This window comes from Microtus pennsylvanicus, chromosome 7 (genome assembly GCF_037038515.1).
Source record: "Microtus pennsylvanicus isolate mMicPen1 chromosome 7, mMicPen1.hap1, whole genome shotgun sequence".
In the NCBI taxonomy this organism is placed as follows: domain Eukaryota; kingdom Metazoa; phylum Chordata; class Mammalia; order Rodentia; family Cricetidae; genus Microtus; species Microtus pennsylvanicus.
This window is the reverse complement of record NC_134585.1, coordinates 4,196,888-4,219,636: the sequence shown is the minus strand read 5'-3', so window position 1 is coordinate 4,219,636 and position 22,749 is coordinate 4,196,888. Positions and strand designations below refer to the sequence as shown.

Genomic DNA, 22,749 nt, shown 5'->3' with positions numbered 1-22,749 from the left:
CCACGTATCCACCCGTTCATCAGTCTGCACATCCACGTATCCACCTACCCGTTCATCAGCCTGCACATCCACGTATCCACTTGTTCATCAGCCTGCACATCCACGTATCTACCCGTTCATCAGCCTGCACATCCACGTATCCACCCGTTCATCAGCCTGCACATCCACGTATCCACCCGTTCATCAGCCTGCACATCCACGTATCCACCTACCTGTTCATCAGCCTGCACATCCACGTATCCACCCGTTCATCAGCCTGCACATCCACGTATCCACCTGTTCATTAGTCTACACATCCATCTAGCTACCCAATCTGTCCACCCATCCATTCTTCCCATCCTTTTATAGGTGATTCTTTGAGTCCAAAAACACCAAGCAAATATGACACAGCCTGTTTCCATGGGCTCCTGGCCCAAAGTAGACTGTATAGAGCGAGCGGGGTGAGCAGGGTCTAAAGGGTGGCATGATCCAGAAGGGCTGTTTGGAGACAGTGTCAGCGCCTGGGCTCTTCAGACAGACTCAAGAGAACACGGAAGAAGGTGATGTCTTTGATTACAGGTGTGTAACGAGTCCAGCAAAAATGGCCTCACTTTTCACCTTCGTTTCTGGGGTCCAGGAGATCACTTATGTGGCCTCAAGCATTCTAGACACATCATCAGAGCCAGCGACTCGGTTTATAGCCCGCCTGCATAAGTCGCATGGACACCAGGGGTGTTAACAGAGTGTTGCACAAGGTGACCTTGGTACTGGGTCGGTCGTGTTTATGCTACTGAGCACTAAAGAAGGGCCTGGCATGGTAACACAGGCCTATCATCCCAGCACTCGGAGTCTGAGGCAGGAGAATCCTGTGTTCCATGCAAGCCCTAGTCACATAGTAAACCCCCCCGCCAAAAGAGCTTGGTCTCTGACCCCCCCCCCCGAGTGTGTGTCTTAAGAGTATGGGTGGGGTAGTCTGGCATACACCCGAGGACCTGGGAGAAGCCTCTAATGTGCTTGGCCCAGGATGTCAGGCTGTCGTGTCCAGGCTCTTCCTGCTGCCACAGACCCCGTTGTGTGGTGTTGCCTTGTTTTTGTTTTCAGAGATAGAGTCTCATGTACTCCAGGCTGGCCTCAAATTCACTATGTAGCTGAGGGCAACTTTGAGCTTGTGAACCTTCTGCCTCCACCTCCTGAGTGCTGGGATGGCAGTCTTGTGCCACCCGGAGGACAGTGACACTGGGCAGGGGCCTGTGCTGCTGAGAGCTCTCTAGAGCCAGAGTGCCACCCATAGCTTTCCCCAGTGTCAGCTCCACCTAAGCCTGGCCACCAGGGACAGGCAGTGAGCATCTGCATCCACAGTGCATCTGAGCTCGGTCCCCGTGCCCAGCCCTCCATCTCCAGCCAGACTGTCCTGCCCAGGGCCCTGGCCGTGGGGTAGCGGAATGGAGCCAGAGTCCTGGGTGTGCCGCAGGGCTCCTGGGGTCCAACCCTTGCTCTGCTGCCATTGTGCCGTGTGGCCTTATCAAGATAAGAACTCGGTATGCTGAGGGACCACTGCCTGGTTCTGTTTGGACAATCCTAAGGATTAAATCCAGGCCTGTTTCTAATTTTCCATCCTGGAACCCTTTAACTTTGTGATAAAAGCAGGAACTCCCTATGTAGCTCAGGCTGGCCTTGAACTGGCAATCTGCCTACCTGTGCCTCCCAAATGCTGGGCACACAAGCATGTTCCCCACACCCAGTTTGGGTTCCTTCCTGTGTTTGTGGTTCTGAGTGTGTGGAGGAAGAGATCTCCATCCCAGCGCCACCTGCAAAGGCTCCCTCTGCTAACTCCACACGTGTAAATATGTCCTCCGAGCTTCCTGTCTTCCTTCCCTGTCCTATTTCCGTCCCCGTCCCCACCCCCCGCAGCACCTCGTGCCTCCTGATACCTGTGTTTGTCACCTGTTTCCACAGCAAGAATGCCAGCTCCGAGGGAGGGGAGAGTGAGGCTAGGGTCCTTCATCACTGCCACGGCCCCCGGGACTTGGCGCGTAGTAGATGTTCAATAAACATTTGCAGAAGGCGCGGCTGGGGGACCGGGCGTGAAGCAGGTCTCCGTGGCTGAGGAAGTGCCTGAGGAGGAAGGAAGCTGTCCTGCCCACCTGGCACCTGTGGAGGAATTCTGCCCAGAGGAGGGGTGGGCAGGATGCTGGAGATTGGAGGAGAAGGAAGATGATCAGAAAGAGGGACCACATCTGGTAGTGGTAGACCAGGTTGGCATATGAGACTGGGGGCCTCTCGGGGTGTGCAGCCAGGTGCTCTTTCCCAGGAACCGCCCCCACCCCCACCCCTCACACACACACACACACACACACACACACACACACACACACACACGGTAGTCCCTGGGCCCAGGTAGAAGTCAGAACACACACAAAAGGCAGCTGTCCTGGAGTTTAGGGGAAGCCTAGGGCTTTGATAAGGTGGGTAAATTTCAAAGGGGCTGCTGTGAGGGGGGCCGGGCTGCTGATAGCAGCACCTTAGCTACCCGCAGTCCCTCCGCTGCGGTGGCCTTGTGACCCAGCCCCTCCAACGAAGCAAAACAGGCTTGATTGTATTCTTATCGGACCTGTGGTTTCGAAAGGCCCAGCAGGCTGGCTGGCTCTGCGTCAGTAGGGGAAAGGCAGCAGCCAGCTCCCCGGGTGAGAGCGTGACGCAGGCTACCACCTGCACCCCCTGTGGAGGCCTGGGGTCCACCTGGTGCTGGGGCAGGGAAAGAGGAGCAAACAGATGCCACGCCCCAAGCAGGGAGGCCCTGGTGGTGGCTGGGAGTTGGCCCTGTTCCATGCCTGGCTCCCCACCTCTCAACACAAAGTCTGTGCCTCAGTTTCCCCACTGAGATGAATAGGAAGCCTGTGACAGCAGTGTCCTTCAAGGGAACCATTGAGGGTGCTTGTCTCCAGGCTTGGGAGCCACGGTGCAGCAGCTGGCTCACAGCCAATGTGGTCAGTGGCAGGCTTGGCCAGGACAACCAGGGACAGCAGTGGTCTGTGCCTCAAGGTTGCACAGTGTGGCCCCGCAGCCCTTCTCCACTCGAATGCTCAAAGACCCCTGCAGAAGCTAACCATTCCTTCAGATGACCACCCTCAAGGGGACTCAGCAGTTCCCACCTCCTCACCGGCTACCCACCACGCATCCCTTCCCTGACTTGGCTACCACACTGCAGACACAAACATCCCTTCTTAGCCATTATCCTCTTTTCTGTGGGTATCCAGACCTGGCTGGGGGCAATGCCTGGCCTGAGGGAGCTCAGTGCCCTGTGGCATAAAGAGATTCATGAGAACCAAGACCAGGCCAGGGGCAGCTGTGGATGCTGTCTGTGTGTCTGTCCCCCCTCCCAAGCCCAAAGCTTCCCTTGCCTTAGAGCTCATCTCTGACTGCAGACTTGCCTGGACCCCTGAGGGGCACCTCTTTAGGCACTATCTTGGGTGTGAGCAGGCAGGGGCATTGGATGAAGTGGGAGAAGCTGCAGGGTGAACATGGGGTGGGCAGCCGGGTCTGGATGCAGGGAACAATGGTCTTCCTCGTGGAGTGTCTCCAGGTCTCCAGGCAGGGGAGGACAGCTGGGAAGACCCTGGGCCTGGGGAGTAGATCCCAGACAGGACAAGGACTGGAACTGTCACGTTTTCTAACTGTTCACAGAACGAAGAGGTCCAAAGGTGGCTGCCCTGAGACCGAATGCTGGGGACTGTCTGTGCCCTCTGAGGCAGACGCAGAGGGACTTTGGCTGCTAGGTCAGGCACAGAGGAACCCATGCTAATCTGGAATAAGCAAGGAGCCAGGTATGCCTGGGACACAGGTGACATGTCCTGGGTGTGAAAACGGTCACTTCCTGGACCATTCCTGGTCCCTGCCACATCTCAGCCCTGACCCTGGGCAAGCCAGTACACCTCTGCCTGGCACCTGTGAATGAGCCACATGGGAGGTGACCCCCAGGGTGCAGACTTGTTGGTATCAGTTACCTGAGTCAGCACTTGTGGGAGCACAAGGTTTGGGTTCTGGGTTCAGACTTCAAGCTTACTGTGTGTTCTGAGGCCTATTCCTCACCCTCTCTGGGCTCAGGATATCTGTTTCCACCACATCCACTGGATAACTCCTGAGTCTCATGAAGGAGGCTTCCTGATCGTCCTGTCTTTCCCTCGTGGTCCCATCAAGGTGAGACAACCAGGCTCCTCACCTCAAAGGAAGAGGCCCCATGCCTCCAGCAGTTCTGTCTTCTTGAAGCCAGAGCCTGGGACTGCAGGACGTGGCAATCCCATCCCTCTGGTGTTGGAATGGGCCCAGACTTCTCGGGTGTTATCACAGACTGAAGTTCCTCAGAAAACCAAACAGAGAGGACGGGAGTTCTAGGAGATAAGACAGAGAGCATTCCAGGAAGACAGCTGTCCGCTGACAGACGGACAGACAGACAGTCCTTCCCAAGATGTGTACACAGCCTTTAAGTTCAGGCAGGGTGAGTCTCGCCTTCTGGGACTCACCCCCATCCCACCATTTAGCACAATGTCACTGGTACCCTACCCTGGACCTCAAGTCCCAGCTCAAACGCTCCCTGCTGGACTGACAGGTGATTAGAGGGTCAAGGTGGGGAGGGTGCACCAGCCAGCTGCCCCAGACCTTGTCATCCTGGGCTTGATGGTGCCCTAAGGGAGTAGACAGGAGGTGGGCATGCTGCGAATACAGGTAGGGGGATTGCCAAGATCAAGGCCAGCCTGGGCTACAACATGAACCTATGTCTCATGAAAACACATACAGAAGCGTAAGAAGAAAGAAAAGCCAAGAGATAATTAAAGACTAAAGACTGTGGCCCGGGAGGGCTGAGGGCACAGGCTCGGAAAGGGTGATGAGGAGTCTTCCCAGCAGTAAAGTCAAGGAAGGAGCGAGGTGTGGTGACGAAGAGCAGTCCCAAGTCAGGCGCACACGGGAACAGCGAGGGGTAGAACAGGGAAGGCATGACTCTCCTCAGCCTCCCGAGGTCTGGGTTCATCGGCTGCCGTGGCCAAGGAGGTTGAAGAGTGGCCAGCCTTGAGGAGCAGAGCAGGAGGCGGGAGGCCTGGTGTGCTCAAGGGTGCGTGCAAGGGACCTGAGACTGGTCCTGAGGGGGGTTGGTCAGGAGACTGGGGCTGTGACCCTACACATGAAATTTTAGGTGTTCCTGCGAGGTGGGCCTACCACTGCCTTCCTGGAGGAGGCACTCCAGGTGAGCTCCCCTCACAGAAGCCCTGAGCATTCTGGGGCGTGTTGGTGATCATCAAATTCTGTTTCCTGGTGACCGGAGCTACAGGGGTTTCATGTAGTCCAGGCTGGCCTCCAACTGGCTATGTACCCAAGGTTGACCTAGAACTCCTCCTCTGCCTCCTGAGTACCCATTCACACTGAGGAAGGAACAGCTGAGCCACATCCCTGCCCCCCACATCCCTGCTCCCCACATCCCTACCCTCCAGCATGTGTTTCTTGGTTCAAAGCCAAAGTAGGTTCCCTGACACCAGACTGCTGGATCAAGATAAAGAGTCCCCAGGCAGCCCTAGAGTTAAGGATGGGACCCAGCTGGCCTCCCCTTCCATCCGGCATCACGGTCACAGCTAGTTGCAAGGGAGACCAGACTGTGTCACTCCAGGTGGCTGCACCCAGCTAGAAATGACCAGCCAGTGACAGGGATAGAGGGAACACGCAGTAAGCCTTGGCTCTTATCCCTTGCCCCTCAAACTGGAGCATCAAAAACAACCTAGGTCTGTTTCTCCTAGGAGGAGAGCAGCCATGGGGGTCACTAGCTTTCCCTAGCCCCCGTCCACTCAGGCACGTTTGTGCCACAGTGGAGCACTAAGGCAGAGCACTGTGCTGGGAGCACCATTGTCTGTGAGAGCAGGGACAAGGGGCTACCTGACCAAGTGAGGAATAGGGGACAGACCCCTGGGCCAAGAGTGTTTGGTCGCAGCCATTTCCGAGCCGTGAATTACCACCTCACCCGCTCTGCCCTCTCAGGGACTAACTGGTCCTCTTCAGGGAAGGGCAGTGAAGGGAAGCAGCTGCACTCAAGGCTGTGCAGGAAGCCAGGCCTCTGCTGGATGACATCGGTGGATGTCAAAGTGAGAGGCTGCCCCTGAAGGAAGCCATGCTGAGGGGGGTCACACGATGAGTCACAGAGCAGCAGTGGACACTACTGGGCCTGGAGGGGTGGTTCAGTGGTTAAGATGCTGGCTGCCCTTGCCCGAGGACAGGGCTCAGTTCCCAACATCCACAAGGCAGCTTACAACTGCCTGTAACTTCGGTTCCAGGAATCCCAGTGCCCTCTTCTGACCCCCACTGGCATTGCATACACACGGTGCACATACAGACACTCAGGCAGGCACAGCACATACACACATATGTATGTACATGCACATATATACACGTACACACATACACATTTGCACACGCATATACATATATGCACACACATACACTAAACTAAAATATTTAATTTAAAAATGTAGGTATGGTGGCACCTGTCTTTAATCCCAGCACTTAGAGGCGAGTTCGAGGCCAGCCTGGTCTACAGAGCAAGACCCTGTCCTTCTGCTGACACGAGAACAGATGCCTTCTAAGATGATTCAGCTCTGCCCCCTGTGGCATGAAGAAGAAGCTGAGTGTCCAGTAAGGCTTCTTGAGCAGGTGAAGGAACCCGGGCCAGCGGGGACCTGGACTGTAACCTCCCACTCTGCACGGCTTCAAGGGCTGTAGAGGGAACACTCTGCTGCTGGCTGACTGCTCCCGGTCCTTCACATCACTGGGTGGCCGATGGGGCACAGGGAGTATCATAGTTCCTGCCAGCTGTGGGCTCGTAAACCCTCCCAGGGCTGGGGAGGCAGGCAGCACCACCTCCAGGGAGCTCTCCTGACGGCCCTGGCCAGTTATGGTGGTCTCCACAAGAGTGAGTGGTTCTGAACTGCCACCCCTCTTGCTAATTTGTCCCTGGTCCTTGGATGACCACCAAGCCCTGATCCTGGTCCCACTGGGTGCACCCTTTGTGCCTTGTATTTGTAAAGCGAGCTTGCTGGTAACGGTCATTTAAAGGAGTGGGTGAGGGCCTGAGTCCTCTCTCCCTCAGGAGGCCAGGCCCTCAAGGGTTAACCAGGAGCCTTCCTGCGGTCTGAGGTAGGCAGGGAGCGTATTTGTTCAGGTAAATAAGGAAGGATTACTTATAATGGGAAACCTGGCGGGCCAACTCCGTGTCTTACTTCTGACTTCCTTCCAGTGCATTCCTGCACTCCGACTGCTGTCCACTCCACCTCCCACCCCACCCCCGGCCGCTGCTGCCCCCCCCGCCGTGGGCACCCCAGCTTAGGCCTCGCCATGGTGCCAACAGGTGGCCCTGAGCCTCCAACAGGGGCCTGCCTGTAGACCCTCAGGCCTGAGACCTCAGACTACCCCTTAAGGGTGGATAGGCCCTGGTGGCCTACCGGAGGGCCACCTCTGCCACAGCCCCGCTGGCCCCACGGATGTCTGGCTGAGTCGCAGCAGCGGTTGGAACTGCCCACTGCCTCCTCCTGGTTCCCGAGGTTTGCGCTGCAGAGGACAACTCGGTGGACAGCCGGCGGCTAACGGGTGAGTGTGGTAGGAGGCAGTGTGCCCTTCCACAGGGCTTCCTGCCACCTGGGGGGAGGCTGGTGGCTGCCACGAACTGGAAGAATACTTTGCAAGCTTGGAGACATATTCCAGACATGTTCCATTGGGAACACTTTACAATACAATCCTGTCCCTTCCATATGCTGCCATTTGCCTTGCTGGGTCAGACCAGAGCTTAGGGGGCACCCCCTTTTCCGGGGTTTCCATATCTGTGGACCCAGCACAGAGCCCATTCTATGCAATTTGAGGGGAACGTGGCGATGCGGGTATATGGCACCCCTGGGTCTGACCAACTGTGCCCCGACTTAGGCAGCTGTCCGGTCACCGCACCCTCGTTGCTCTGCCAGAGAGAAGGAGTGGTATTTTCCTGGCCACGGGACAGACAGGGGCTCAAGGCATGAACTAGAGCCCAGCAAACTGAGTGAGCATGGTAACACAGGCTGGCAGTCTGGGGGTCACCACCTAGGCACCCAGAAAGCAGAGGGATCATACAAGGAAAAGAACAGTGTGGGGGTGGGTGTTCTGAGGTGCTCACTCTTTAGTTTTTTTGGAGGTGTTTATTCCAAGACTGGCCTTACTCACCATGTGGGTCAGGCTGACCTCCAGCTCACAGATCCACCTGCCTCTGCCTTGGAGTGCTGGGATTGAAGGCATGTGCCACCATACTGGCTGCGGTTTGAGCTGCTTTCTGTAGCCCCGGAGTAGTACAGGCTGGTCTTGAGTTCACGTTAAACCTTACCCTGAAGGCACTCATTTCTTCTGGTTTAGGTGTTTATAAATTGCATTTATTTTGAGAGTGCGTGTGTACCGGGGTAGGGTGTTGATGTGGGGTCAGAGGGAAGCCTGCCTCCTGGAGCCCTGTAGAGCTACACCTGCCTTGACTCCTGAGGACCACCATGCCCAGCTTGGAGTCCGTTCTTGCTTTTATCATTTGTGCCAGGCTCGGTCACAACTGTCTTTACTTGCTGAGCCGTCTTGCCAGCTCCAAGGCACTCATTTCTAAACTGTCAGACTCCTATAGTGAGGAGAGGAGGGCGAGCATAGTAGGAATGACAAGGTTGAGGGCCTGAGCCCCTGAGGCTGGCCGAGGGGTGTGTGTGTGTGTGTGTGTGTGCTTGTGTGTGTGTGTATGTGAGAGAGAGAGAGAGAGAGAGAGAGAGAGAGAGAGAGAGAGAGAGAGAGACCCCTGAGGCTGGCCGAGGTGTGTGTGTGTGTGTGTGTGTGTGTGAGAGAGAGAGAGAGAGAGAGAGAGAGAGGCTGGCCGAGGGGTGTGTGTGTGTGTGTGTGTGTGTGTGTGAGAGAGAGAGAGAGAGAGAGAGAGAGAGAGAGAGACCCCTGAGGCTGGCCAAGGGGTGTGTGTGTGTGTGTGTGTGTGAGAGAGAGAGAGAGAGAGAGAGAGACCCCTGAGGCTGGCCGAGGAGTGTGTGTGTGTGTGTGTGTGTGAGAGAGAGAGAGAGAGAGAGAGACCCCTGAGGCTGGCCGAGGAGTGTGTGTGTGTGTGTGTGTGTGAGAGAGAGAGAGAGAGAGAGAGAGAGAGACCCCTGAGGCTGGCCGAGGGGTGTGTGTGTGTGTGTGTGTGTGTGTGAGAGAGAGAGAGAGAGAGAGAGAGAGACCCCTGAGGCTGGCCGAGGGGTGTGTGTGTGTGTGTGTGTGTGAGAGAGAGAGAGAGAGAGAGAGAGAGAGACCCCTGAGGCTGGCCGAGGGGTGTGTGTGTGTGTGTGTGTGTGTGTGAGAGAGAGAGAGAGAGAGAGAGAGAGAGAGAGAGAGAGAGAGAGAGAGAGAGACCCCTGAGACTGGCCAAGGTGTGCCTATGTGTGTAGGGGGTATGGGTGTGTGTGTAAGAGCATGTGCATGCATGGGTCCCCTATATGGGCCCCAGACCTCTTGCTTCCACTCCCAGCAGTGTCCAACAGCCCCAGTCCAGTCACAGGCCTCCATGGCTGACCCCATCCTCCTGGCCAAGACGGAGACTCAGCTCATTTCCTGCCCCCACCTCCCCAAGCAAACAGCTTCAAGACAACCCCAATAAAGCTGCAGGGCCCCATACCAGCTGCTCCCTGAAGTAACAAAGTAAACAGCCCTGCAGCTTCCCCCAGCCCAGGAAGAGGGCTAAGCGAGCAGGTGCTGCCCACCGCACGTGCGGATGGTTCCAGCAAGCTGAGCGTCTGATGTTGCCTTGAAGAGTACCCCATCCCAGCACACGGGCACTGGGAGGCCGAGGAAGGGCAAGGATGGTCTCACTGGGTCTAGGAGCCTGGCTGTAAGTGGTCCAGCATCTCTCCCATGCCAGGTGTGGTGGGTGCCCATTGCTGAATATTGTGTTCTGCAAGTTTTACCTGTCAAAGATGCTCAGGACCCTGTGACTCAGGCGTGACTCCCCTGCCATCCAGACCCAAGACAAAAGGGCTACACCCATTGGATGTCCAGTGGCTGCTAAGAGCAGGGCCTGCAGGGAACCAGAACAGGAGGCTAAGCTGGCTGGCTAGCTGTGGCCCGTGCGGAACCCAGAAAGGGTCAGCTCTAGCTGGCTGGGAGCCCAAGGCCCCGCATGTGGAGTAAGAAAGGATGGGTTAAGGATCACGGGGCATCTCTCTTCCTCGGAGTGTTTGTAGCCCTTGTCTGTTGAATAGGAAGGTTATACACCATAGTCTCCCCACGAAGGGAGATGTCCTGAAGGAGATGCTGGAATGGGAGTCTGAGAGCTGCTTAGGAGCTGGCTAGACATTGGCTGGACTTGCCAGCTTATATCCTAGGCTTGCGGGGGCATACAATGGGCAGGGATTCCTGGCTGTGGCTCCCACCAGAAAGTAAGGTGGTATAGATGAGGCCAGCAGCTATCCATACCTGGGCAGAGTGGGGGAAGGGCAAGGAGCCCAGACCTCCCTCTCCTCCACCCTCAAGTCTCTGCCATTTCACTTAGTGGGGTGCCAGTCTTCCCTTGTTCTCATCCATCCTTCCTCTCCTCCCTCTCTCCAGTCTCTCCCCTCACCTGTTCCCAGGTGAGCATTCAGGCACGCTCCACCGTGGTAATCCCCAGGAAAGCCTTCCGCCAGTGCTCCAACCCCTTCACAGCAGGCAACCCACAGCCTTAACACACAGCACAGCTGTCTCAGAAGAAATGCTTCCACAGCCAGAGCTGGAGGACGGGAGGCAGGACCTAGCTCTGGCCTGGGACTCTCCCCTCGTCCTGTCCCCGAGCCCCCGCAGGCAGCTCAGCAGGTAGAACCGCTCTTCTCAAAGCAAACCTTGGCACCGTTGCCCTGGGCCCTTGCTGACATTTAACGCTCTGGGCTCCAGCTGCCACTGTGAAGCCTGAACCTGCCACTTCTTTCCCACCCTTCCTGCTGATCATTCCTGGCCACCCAGAGACCTCACTAGTATCCTGCGGGGGCCATGGGACAGGGGCCTCCCAGCACAGAAGAAAAAGACAATGAGGCCTCTCAGGGTTCTTCCAGGGAGGCACCCCTACCCCCAGGGCTGAGATGGGAACCCTGAGTGGCTGGGTTCAGGCAGCAGGGGGCTCCCAACCAGAAGGGGACATAAGTCTAGGGGCACTTCCTGTCGCACCTCCTCATCTGTCCCAGCCTCCGTGGATCGTTCATTCTGGGTCTTGATTGGTTGTGGGAGGAGTGGGAAAGAGAGGAGCCGCTGTATTTTGCCCTCTGAGGAGGGTCCCTGGGCTCAGACGTGGGAAGCCTGTGCTGCTATAGAAGGAAGGCAGCCCCAAGGGCCCCAAGGGCTCCCTGAGTAAAGGAGGCAAAAAGCGCAGCAGGGTAGTCAGTGGACTCTTCAAGCCCCAGCCTCCCCCAGGCCCTCCGGGGGCTGGTGCCTTGCTGGCAGCAGGAGTGGGAACAGGGGAGCTGGGGCCTTGCTGGCAGCAGGAGGAGGAACAGGCTCACAGTGACTGCTGTCACATGGGAGCCTCTCAGAACCTGTGAACACAAATTCTAGGGACAATTAGGGACACTCAGCTATGTCTTTCTCTTCCTCCCACTTCTCATTTTATAAGGACAAGGTCCTATGTAGCCCAAACCAACCTCAGACTACACTGGGGTAGTAGCTGGTCTGTTTGGTGGAGGGAGGCCAAGCCAGCACTCCGGACACCGCAGGATTCCCCCCACCTCAAGGGATGTAAGGAAGGGCAAGGCTGCTGGGTGCCAGAGCCTTGAAAGGCAGAGATGGGCAGGGGAGTGGCAGGCCAGGGGGAGACTGGAGCGTGCAGGGGGGAGGTCAGGAAAGTGGCGAGCCTGAGATCCCTAAGGCTTGGACTGACCCGGCTCTCTCCATGGTGCTGACAAGCCTGTGGGTATTGGGGTGCAGGCGTGGGGGACCTCCCACTCTGTGGGGCTCTTCGTCAGGTCCTAGTCTCGCTCCATACCCTGTCTCTAGCCTGTTTAAGGGGTTCAGAGGTTGGGAGGACTTGGGGAGTGGCCAGCAACTGGGGCCAGACCTCACAAAGTCAGGCCACCGGAGGCTGAGCAGGGGGTGACAGGGGCTGACACGTCCCTCAGGGCCACTTTCCCAGGTCCTGAAACTGGGTCTCAGGACAGGGGGTGGCCTAAGGCATTTTCATGCTCCATCACCATCCCTAGGAGGCTGGGTCTAGAAGAAGAAACCCCACAGGCCATAGAGGACAGGGGCTCCTGACACACGGCCACCAGGCATTTCATGAGGGTCTCCTGGACAAACTTCATTCCCTGAGGATGGAGTATTGAATATGAGCAGAAGACACGAGGGGCAAAGGTGGCCCCGAAGGGAATGGGGTGCTCAGTCTCCACCATTGGTTTCTCTGTGCCCTACTTATCTTCCTGGGGGACAGGAGTTACTTAGGGATGGACTCCAAGCTATGAAGGTCTACCCGCTAACCCTCCAGTGTGACCCTGCCTCTTGACTCGGCCTGCACCAGCTGTCACCAAGCTTTCTTTTGTCTGGAGAGGCAGCCAGGGCTTCTGGGGCAAGAGCAAGCCAGACCCACTGAGCCTTAATCCAGACTCTACCCCCTGAGATCAGCTTGAGGTTTGGAGATGGGAGGGATCACTCGGGAGACTGTAACCCTGGGCAATTGAGAGGGACAGAGAGTAGCCCGTGTTCAACACGCTGGTAGACCGCAGGCTTGTTTTAGGATCTCAGGTCTACAGAGCAGGTCTCTGGTTAGGTCCTGATTCCTCTGCGTGGGTCTGAGTCCCTCCCTGCCACTACCTGAGCTTCAGCCTTCCCCAAGTCCTCACATTCCCATAGGCAGATGGGTTTTTGAGGATATAGTCATGGACTAAGTTGCCAGTCACGGGGTGGGGGGACATTAGAAATGGAAATACCAGAAGGGCTCCATGGGGGTGGGGGTCTAGGGAGCCAGGATGAGAAAGAAATGGCATCTTGGGAAAGAGGACAGCAACATGGGGGAAATAGCATGACTATGTCCCCTGCAAGGAACGAGGTGAGAAATGCCAGCTTCATCAGAGCCTGGATGTGAGGAGAGCATGCTTACTGGGTTCTGGCTGCCACACAGCGCCTTTCCGCATTCTGAGTTTCATCTGTGCGGTGCTGAGATAGAACCCAGGACTTCACGCATGCTAACAAGCACTCTACCAGCTCAGCCACATCCCAACCTGTGGAGCCAGGCCGGCAGTCAGAGCTGTGCCTGCCAGGTGCTTGAGCAAAGTCTGATAAAAGGGCATTAGAAGGAAATGAACCTGGCAGTGGCGTGGGATGAGCAGCCAGGAGCAGAAGGAGAACCTTGGAGAATGCAGGGACCCAAGCAGGAGGTGGCCAAGAGATCCCAGAAGAGGGAGAGGGCCAGAGCCGATGCTCTCAAGAAACTGTGGTCCAAGGAGCAGAGCCCACACATGGGCGGGTTACACTCTCCTAAGCCTGGCCATCATCTATGGGGGAGATTCCAGTCCATGTCCCCAGGCTGTGGGTGGCTATCCTAACTAGGGTTTCTATTGCTGCAATGAGACACCATGACCAAAGTGACCTGGGGAGGAAAGGTTTTATCTGAATGACACTTCCACATCATAGTTCACCCCTGAAGGAGATCAGGGCAGGAACTCAAACAGGGCAGGAACCTGAGGGCAGAGGCCATGGAGGAGCTGCTTACTGGATTTCTCCTATGGCTCACTCAGCCTTTCTTTCTTCTTTCTTTCTTTCTTTTTTTTTTTCTTTTTTTTTTTTTTTGGTTTTTCGAGACAGGGTTTCTCTGTGGTTTTGGAGCCTGTCCTGGAACTAGCTCTTGTAGACCAGGCTGGTCTCGAACTCACAGAGATCCGCCTGCCTCTGCCTCCCAAGTGCTGGGATTAAAGGCATGTGCCACCACCGCCCGGCTTTCTTTCTTTCTTTCTTTCTTTCTTTCTTTCTTTCTTTCTTTCTTTCTTTCTTTCTTCCTTCCTTCCTTCCTTCCTTCCTTTCTTTCTTTCCTTTCTTTTTTGAGATAAGGTTTCTCTGTAGCTTTGGTGCCTGTCCCAGAACTAGCTCTTGTAGACCAGGCTGGCTTCGAACTCCCAGAGATTCGCCTGCCTCTGCCTCATAAGTGCTGGCATTAAAGGCGTGTGCCACCACCGCCCAGCTCAGCCTTCTTTCTTATAGAACCCAGGACCGCCAGCCCAGGGATGTTACCACTGGCTGTGGGCTGGGCCTTAACCCATCAATACTAATTAAGAAAATGACCTACAAGCTTGCCTATAGCCTGATCTTACAAAGGCATTTTCTCAATTGAGGCTCCCTCCTCTGAGATGATTTTAGCTTGTGTCAAGTTGACAAAACTATCCAGCACAGGGTGTGTGGGCACCCTCGCGTGACAGCATTCTCTGTGACACCCTTTGCTCAGGCCTCAGCCCAGCTGCAGGCATGAGGAGTCAAAGGTGCAGCCAGCCATTGAGCCAAGCCACCAGGCCCCAGGCCTCAGGGACCCTTTCCTAGGTGGCATACATAGTTCACTGTTCGGTCAGGGGAGCCCTGGATTGGGATGCCGAGAGAGAGAGAGGAGGCTGGAGTCTCTGCTGGGGAAGGGTCCAGAAGGACTCTCCCACCCGTAACACAGGCTAAGAAGAAAGTTTAGACTGCCTCCCCAGGGGAGCGTGTGGGTGCCAGGGCTATGAAGCCCACTCAACAGACGAAGTAAGAACGTGGCAGTACATAGCACCTGGGTCAGCACTGGCCCCGCTTGCCACAGTGCCTGGACCCCAGCACCTGTCCGCCCCCCCCCACACCTGTGGCTGAGGCCAGGCAAACAGGGCCACGGAGCATCGAGTTCTGTCTCTTGGAAAAGCTTACACTGGGCACAGGGCCCAGGGAGCTGGCAGGGACTATCCTAACGTGGCAGACGTGGGGCTGCTGGGGCTGTGGATTGGGCAGGAGGCCACTGAGGGGTGAAGGAGGAGGGATGGAGACTGGAGAAGGCTCTCTTGGGGTGGGGCTACCACCTGGGATATAGGGTGTGGGCACAGGCCAGGGTGGGGACACTGCCTTGGTAAACACCAAGGGCCCATGGCACACACACATGTTTGCACAGAAGGACTTGAAATTAATCCAGGCCTGCCCTCTGTCCCCCGAAACTCCAGACCCCCCCGCCCCTGCCCACCCCACCCACCCAAACCTTTTCTTCCTTGTCACTTAAAGGATTCTTTGAAAGGAAGAGTTGGAACCAGAGGTAACAACACCCTCTCCTCCTTTGTTGGATTTCTCTCTCTGCAGGAGCCTTCAGGGCTGTGTTGGAGAGTGGGAAAGGCTGGGCATGAGCAAGGGGTGGGCACTGAACAAGGAGAGGGTGGGCATGAGCAAGGAGAGGGTGGGCATGAGCAAGGCGGTTGGGGAGAGGAAGCTGAAATCCATCTCAGCTCACAGAAACCTGTTTCTTGAGTTGTGGGGCATTTTCAGACAGGTCAGCTGTGGTCCTGAAGAAACCCAAGGGTTTTTCCAGTCTGGGCCTTTTCCTTTGCCCCTGCAGTGGCAAAAGCCAGCTGCATGGTGGGCCCTACAGAGTGACCAGAGATGGAGCCAGGTGCCCTGGTTCTCCCCAGCACAGCTGCAATTCTAGCACTTAGGAGTTCCAGGAGGCAGGAGGACCAGATGGTCCAGGCCAGCCTGTGTTACGCCAGACCTTAAGAAAAACTGCCCTCCACCTGCCCGTGTCCCATCTTCCAGCCAGCCCTGTACTCACTGCCCAGTGACCCAGAAGCCCCCAGGCCTCTTCCAGGCCCAGCCCACTGCCTGCTGAGCCTTGAGTCCTGTAACCAGCTTAGTGACTCCCACAGAGCCAGGGCAGCCGTGAGACCCACCTCCCTTCTCTGACTTCTACAGACGCAGCCACAAGACTCAGTGGCAGCATGGGCAGCGCCAGTCCAGGCCTGAGCGTCGTGTCCCCTGGTTGCCTGCTGCTGTCCCCAGATGTGGCACTGCGGACAGGTGTGGAGAAGCCGGCCGTGGAAACAGTGGGTCCTGAGAAGCGGGAATGGAGCCCCAGCCCACCGGCCACGCCTGAGCAGGGCCTGTCTGCCTTCTACCTCTCCTATTTCAACATGTACCCCGAGGATGGCAGCTGGGTAACCAAGGTCCCCGCGGCCAGTGCCAGGGAGGAACCGCTGGAGGAGCCTGAGCAGTGTCCGGTCATTGACAGCCAGGCCTCTGGGAGCAGCCTGGATGAGCACTCACTAGAGCAGGTGCAGTCCATGGTGGTGGGCGAAGTCCTGAAGGACATCGAGACCGCGTGCAAGCTACTCAACATCACAGCAGGTGAGACCCTCCCTGCCACCTCCACCGGGGACTCTGATCACCCTGGGCAGCTGGAGCCAGGGCCATGCCCACCCACACTGCCCCCTCTTAGAGGATAAAGAGCATTCACGCGCTGTTTCGTCTAGCGCCCCGCCTTTTCTGTTCCACCCACTTGGTCTCCCTTCTTTTCCACAACGCTCACCCCAGGACCTTTGCACCTGCTGGTCCTTCAACCTAGAATGCTTTTCTCACGGATTAACATCCTGAGCACCTCCCTGGCCGACTGCAGGCTTAACTGGCAGCAACCCCATGAGGCTGCTGATCCTCTGTTGAGATTGTCTCCCACTGACTGACTTGCCACTCACCCTATGGGAACCGGGGTTCTGAGCAGTTGACAGGGTGTAGAGGTCCCTCTGTGTGTGGAGCTGGCCTGATGGAGCATAACTGAATAGCCGAATGTGGTCCCAGCCAACTGATGGGGGGCTGTGAGGAGGAGGGGGTACCAAGGAACAGACTGTGCGTGTGTGTCTCTGTGTGTGCCTGGTCTGGGGTGTGTCATGGCTAGTGCTTCAGGTTGGATGACTGAGGGACAGGAAGTCCTGATCTCCACCCTTTAGTTTTCCCATGGGAAGTAGGGGCTTCTCTTGCCCCTCAGCTCCTGCTCCACCACCCCAATCTGCTTGATGCTCCCAAGTGGTGTCCTCATTCCAGGTAGCTCCTACTCACATCTCCTTGTCTCCATTTTCCCACACTCCAGAGAGCCCTGCCCCAGAAGGCTCTCCCACGGTACCACTTCCCTATCCCTGCTTGGGAGGGCTGTACTCTCAGAACAATGGAGACAGAAACAAATTGCATTGACCTCAAGGAAGAAACGGCCTTATGAAGTGGGAGCAGCCTAGCTTGCGGGTCACTCAGCTGGGACACTGGCTTGAAGCGCTGTTCTCCTGAAGGTCTCACTGCCACTGTGACCCAGTCTGGTTCCAGCTATGTGCCCCCAGAGCCGTTTTCCAGGGTACACACATAGCTGGTGAATCAGTTCCCCCACCTTTAGCTGATCTATAGCCAGTTGGGGCAGCTGCTATGAACCCAAACGCGTTTGCAAAGTGTTGGACAAGGGACGCACCCCTCCCCTCACGCACCCCTGTTTCCTTGTCTCTAGAATTCCAGGATAAAGGGTTCCTGGGTGGGTTTTCTCCTTGAGAAGATTGTGGGTTTTTTGGGGTTTTGTTTTTGTTTTTGTTTTTTCGAGACAGGGTTTCTCTGTGGCTTTTTGGAGCCTGTCCTGAAACTAGCTCTGTAGACCAGGCTGGTCTAGAACTCACAGAGATCCGCCTGCCTCTGCCTCCCGAGTGCTGGGATTAAAGGCGTGCGCCACCATCGCCCGGCCAAAAATAAGGTGGCTGGAGAGACAGCCGTGGGTGCTGGGAACCGAACTCTTATATTTTTGGTTGTGAGCCTAGCCTTTAACGGCTGAGCCATCTCTCCAGCCCTTGAGAAGATTGTGAAAAGGCAAGAGGTATCTGGCTGTCTGTGGTTGAATGCCACTGTCCCCTTCAGAGCTAGTGTCTCCCCAGAGGCCCCATGAGGGGCTAGACAGACACCTGTTTGTGATGGGGTTGCAGAGGCAGCAAGTTTGTGTTAGGACTGTGGCTCTTCCTTCTCACTTCCTATTTGGTGGAGTGTCTGCCGCCATGGAGCTCCTTGAGGCTCCAGATGTCATGGTCGGCCGCCTTTGGGGTGGCGCCCACCAGCAGTCCCCAGCTAAGATGCTGTCTCTTGCCCAGACCCTGGGGACTGGAGCCCTGGTAACGTGCAAAAGTGGCTGCTGTGGACGGAGCACCAGTACCGGCTGCCTCCAGCAGGCAAGGCCTTCCAGGAGCTGGGCGGCAAGGAGCTGTGTGCCATGTCGGAGGAGCAGTTCCGCCAACGTGCGCCCTTGGGTGGGGACGTGCTGCATGCCCACCTGGACATCTGGAAGTCAGGTAAGACATGAAGCTGCACGGGCCAGGTCCCTCCTGGCTCCAGGCTGGCCTGGAACTTGGTCGATCTTTTTGCCTCCCTAGTGCTGAGATTACAGGCACACATCCCATGCCCAGCTTTTTAAGGTTAGCTTTCTTTTTATTAAAGAGGTAGTGACTGAACTCAGGCTCAGTCAGCTTGAGCTCGAGCCCTGGCACCTGCATGTTAGGAGAGAACGGACTCCCCCAAATTGTCCTCTGACGTTCACACGAGCGATGGCACACCTGTGTTTACACACACAGCGTTGTTGCCTGCTCTTTTTTTCTCTCTGGCACTTTGGAGGATTCTGCGTTTGCTCATTGGGTCAAGGCCCCTTCCCTTAGAGGGCTGGGAGACTGGGGGACAGGACCCACTCAGGTGACTCTGTGAATGGTCAGTGCCTGCCCCAGCCCGGGCGCCTGACCAGCGGATTCCCTGGCTGATGGCCTAGCAGTGGGTAGAGGGGGTGGTCGAGTGGGTAGCTAGAGAGAAAGGCCTGGTGCAAACGCTGAGGGCCAGCCCTCAGCACTGCCGCCTGGCCACAGCTCCAAAGAATGTCCCTGTCCGGTTTCACAGTGAGGAAAGGTAAGCCCCTGAACACAGAGGCCATGCAGTCGCAGCTCCGACATTCCCACTCCCGTGTTAGTTACCCTAGATAGGCGGGAGGCAGGGAGCTGTAGGACCCCAGCCACGGGGGACCTCAGCTGGGTATCCAACCTCCCCTACTTGTCCCACAGCGGCCTGGATGAAGGAGAGGACCTCGCCCGGGGCCCTTCACTACTGCGGTGAGCCGGGCAGGCGCAAGAAGGCCTGGTGGGGCTGAGGGAGGCTGCCCGGGGAAGCGGATGGTGGCCATGCCACTCACCCTACCGCCCTGGCTTCCAGCCTCCACCAGCGAGGAGGGATGGACAGACGGCGAGGTGGATTCGTCGTGCTCCGGGCAACCCATCCACCTGTGGCAGTTCCTCAAAGAGCTGCTGCTCAAGCCCCACAGCTACGGCCGCTTCATCCGCTGGCTCAACAAGGAGAAAGGTACAATACCCCCTCCCAGAAACACACACACACACACACACACACACACACACACACACACACACACACACTCACCAGGGCAGGGAGGGCTTAGAAGGGGGCGTGACTTATGGCAGAGGGACAGGTCTACAAGGTCTATAGTGGGAGGGGTCAGAAAGGGAGGGAGGGGCGGGGCCTATGTAGGGCGGAGCTGCGTGTCTGTGGGGGCGGGGCTCAGAGTACTGAGAGGGGGAGGGGCTGGGTCAGGGATATGGCTTCTTTAGGAGGGGAGGAAAGGCGGGGTTCCTATGGAGTGGAACTCCTCCTGGAAACATGGGCAGGGCTGGGGCAGGGCTTCTTCTAGGCAGAGATGGGCACAGGGCTCTGGCAGGGATGGAGAGCATGGGCGCAGCTGCGATTGAGGTGGGGTTGGGGCGTGGCTCCAGCTGAGAGAGGTGTGACCTAGTCTGACTCCGCCTTCACCCTGTGCTAAAAGCGCCACTCAGAGATCTGTACCCCTGCAGCTCCAAGGATTTCAAGGTTTAGGGTGTTGCTTGTATCCTCATCAGCCTCTCCACCAGACTGGCACTGGCACTAAGATTCCTTCACCTCTTTAAGGTCCCGCCCCCAACCTCTGCAGGCACCAGGCATGAGCTTACAGACACACAACCAAAACACTTACCACATGCAGTAATAAAATAAATCTTTGGGGCTGGAGAGATGGCTCAGAGGTTAAGAGCACTGACTGTTCTTCTAGAGGTCCTGAGTTCAATTCCCAGCAACCACATGGTGGCTCACAGCCATCTGTAATGAGATCTGGTGCCCTCTTCTGGTGTGCAGACAGAACGCTGTATACATAATTAATAAATAAAAACTTAAAAAAGAACTTTAAAAAATAAAAAAATAAATAAGTCTTTATAAAGCATCATGTTTGGGGGCCGGTGAGACAGCTCAGTGCGGGCAGGCACCACGCCTGAAGACCTGAGTTCAGTCCCTACAGGATGGAAAGGGGAGCGATTCCTGCCGATTGTCTTCTGATCACACACAGGCACGCCGGGGCACATGACACACGTTCATACAATATGAACAATAAAGAAATGAATGTGAAAAATTAATAGCAAGAAAAATCATAGCTTCAACCTAGAGACCCATGTTGTCTATCAGAAACACAATGTGAGCCCTATATATAATATTAAATGTTCTAGGTCCAGAATAGAAATGTTTAAAATCAAGTGAATTTTACTTTAATGCTCTGTTCTGTCTGAACTTTAATACAAAATTCCTAAATGTTCCCCAAATGCAAACTCTTCAGAACACCGTCATGGATGTCCGGCCAGAAAAGCCTGTCAAATACTCCCAAACCCTAAAACTCCAAACTCTGATGTCATTCTGACCCCAATTTCAGATTAGGGATATGCAACCTGCATTTGATCTAATATTATGCGTAAGTTAGAATTTCAGCCAGTAAAAAGGTAAAAATTATTGAAATATAGTTTGCTAATGCCAGGCATGATGGCATTTGCCTTTAATCCCAGTACACAAGGACAGCCAAGGCATGTAGAGAGACCCTATCTCAAAAAGAAGGAAAGGAAAGAAGGAAGGAAGGAAGGAAGGAAGGAAAGAAGGAAGGAAGGAAGGAAAGAGGATATTTGCTAAGTCCCACGACCTGTCCTTGGGGCCAGGGCTGAAGAGGGCCCCAGCATCTGGCTCTTGTCCTTTCCCCAAAAGTGACTCATTGATCTCATCTCTCTTCTTCTCACGGCCTCCACATGCCCATCCTCCTCTCCTCCCACTCCCCTTTCCCCCAGGGATCTTCAAAATTGAGGACTCTGCCCAGGTGGCCCGGCTGTGGGGTGTGCGCAAGAACCGGCCGGCCATGAACTACGATAAGCTAAGTCGCTCCATCCGCCAGTATTACAAGAAGGGGATCATCCGCAAACCCGACATCTCTCAGCGCCTGGTCTACCAGTTCGTACATCCCGTCTGAGAGCCGCAGAGACCAGAGGCCTGTCCCAGACACTCACTCTCTTCCTGGCCTGGGCTCAGCCCAATCTGAATCCAGGGGCTGCTGGCATCCCAGAATCCAAGGCCCCAGAGAGACAGTCCTAAGGATGCACGTGAGCTCTCTGAGTCCCTGCTCAAGGACAAGGGCCCCTGGAGGGTCAAGGGAGCTAGGACTGCTCCCAAGTGGAGAACCCCCACCCCCAGGCTTGGACTGTAGGATTCAACCAAGGCAATTCACAGGATGGCGATATCACTGTTTCCTGCTCCTGCGACCCATCCTGTACCATGACTGGCGTGGTACCAAGAGATGTCTGCATCCTATGTTGGGGAGCCAGGAGTGCCCTAGGAATGGTTAATAAAGATACAAGATAACTGCCAGGTCTCCAGTGTCTGGCTATGGACAACCCAGCCGAGAGGCCAGCAGCGGGCAAGGGTGACTGTGGTCACAGGTGTTTAGGGTGGAGACTACAAGGAAAGCTTGCCCAGGGAGGTGTCATGGAGCTGAGCCTAAGAGAAAAATGGTAGCTGTTTGGTAGACATCATAGAAGAGGCAGAACATTCTCCAGGCCAAAGCAGCTAATCTAGCCAGCCACTGTGCCCTCCTCACCCTGTCTCCACACACAGGCCCCAGGTGAGGAAGGCAGCCTCTGCACTTACTCTGTCAAAGAGCAGGGCTTTGCCTCCAGGTGTGCCCAGGTGTGCCAGGGGTCTGGCTCTCCTGCAAGAGGCCCAGAGCTATTATAGTTTCTCAACCACCTAAGGAAGCTGAACCACATGGTGGACTATGGGAGACGGTGGGCGATTCAGTATGTTTATGGGACAGTAGCTTTGTAAGGATGGAGGGTTTGCAGTCTCTGTCCCCCAAAGACTCCCCAAGATGCATCCGTTGGGTTGTGAGTCCCTTTTGTAGGTGTGAGAGCCACCCTAGTATGGGAAGCTGGTCATGCATCTGCCTGCGTGTGGAGACCCCAGCCAGTCTGCTCATTCTCCTCAGCAGCCCAGGGTACCACACTTCCCTGGTTTATTTGTCCAAATCAAGCATCCCTACTGTGCGCCAGCCACTCCTACTGCCTTTTGTCATTGGCGTCCTCAACAAAACCACCGTGAAGCCAGGGTCATTTCTCGCTCTGTACACAGTGGACCAGAGGTCCAGCATGACTGAGCAATTAGCTCACAGTAACACAGCTGTGGATGCCAGGGCCAGAAGCTGGCTCACTCCATGCCTCCCTTGTCAAAGGGGTCAGCACCTAGCCCCACAGACCGTAGCTTCTGAGGCCAGTCTTCTAGGAGAAGGGACAGGGTGCCAACACTACCCGGAACACCAGGGGTTTGGGGTTTTTTGTTTTGTTTTGGTTTTTGTTACACAGAGACGGGTTTTTTCTGTGTAGCCTTGTTTGTCCTGGAACT

The 22,749-nt window shown here is 55.9% G+C and overlaps 1 protein-coding gene across 1 annotated transcript; it reads left to right on the top strand.

Moving 5' to 3' along the window:
• The first annotated feature begins 15,261 nt into the window (after positions 1–15,261).
• Spdef (SAM pointed domain containing ETS transcription factor) lies at positions 15,262–21,738 on the top strand. Its single transcript, XM_075978778.1, has 6 exons — positions 15,262–15,268; positions 15,919–16,350; positions 18,114–18,311; positions 19,065–19,112; positions 19,213–19,359; positions 21,147–21,738. Exons 2-6 carry the CDS (start codon positions 15,945–15,947, stop codon positions 21,323–21,325), a joined length of 978 nt encoding a protein of 325 aa, XP_075834893.1. The 5' UTR covers positions 15,262–15,268; positions 15,919–15,944; the 3' UTR covers positions 21,326–21,738.
• Positions 21,739–22,749: the final 1,011 nt, after the last annotated feature.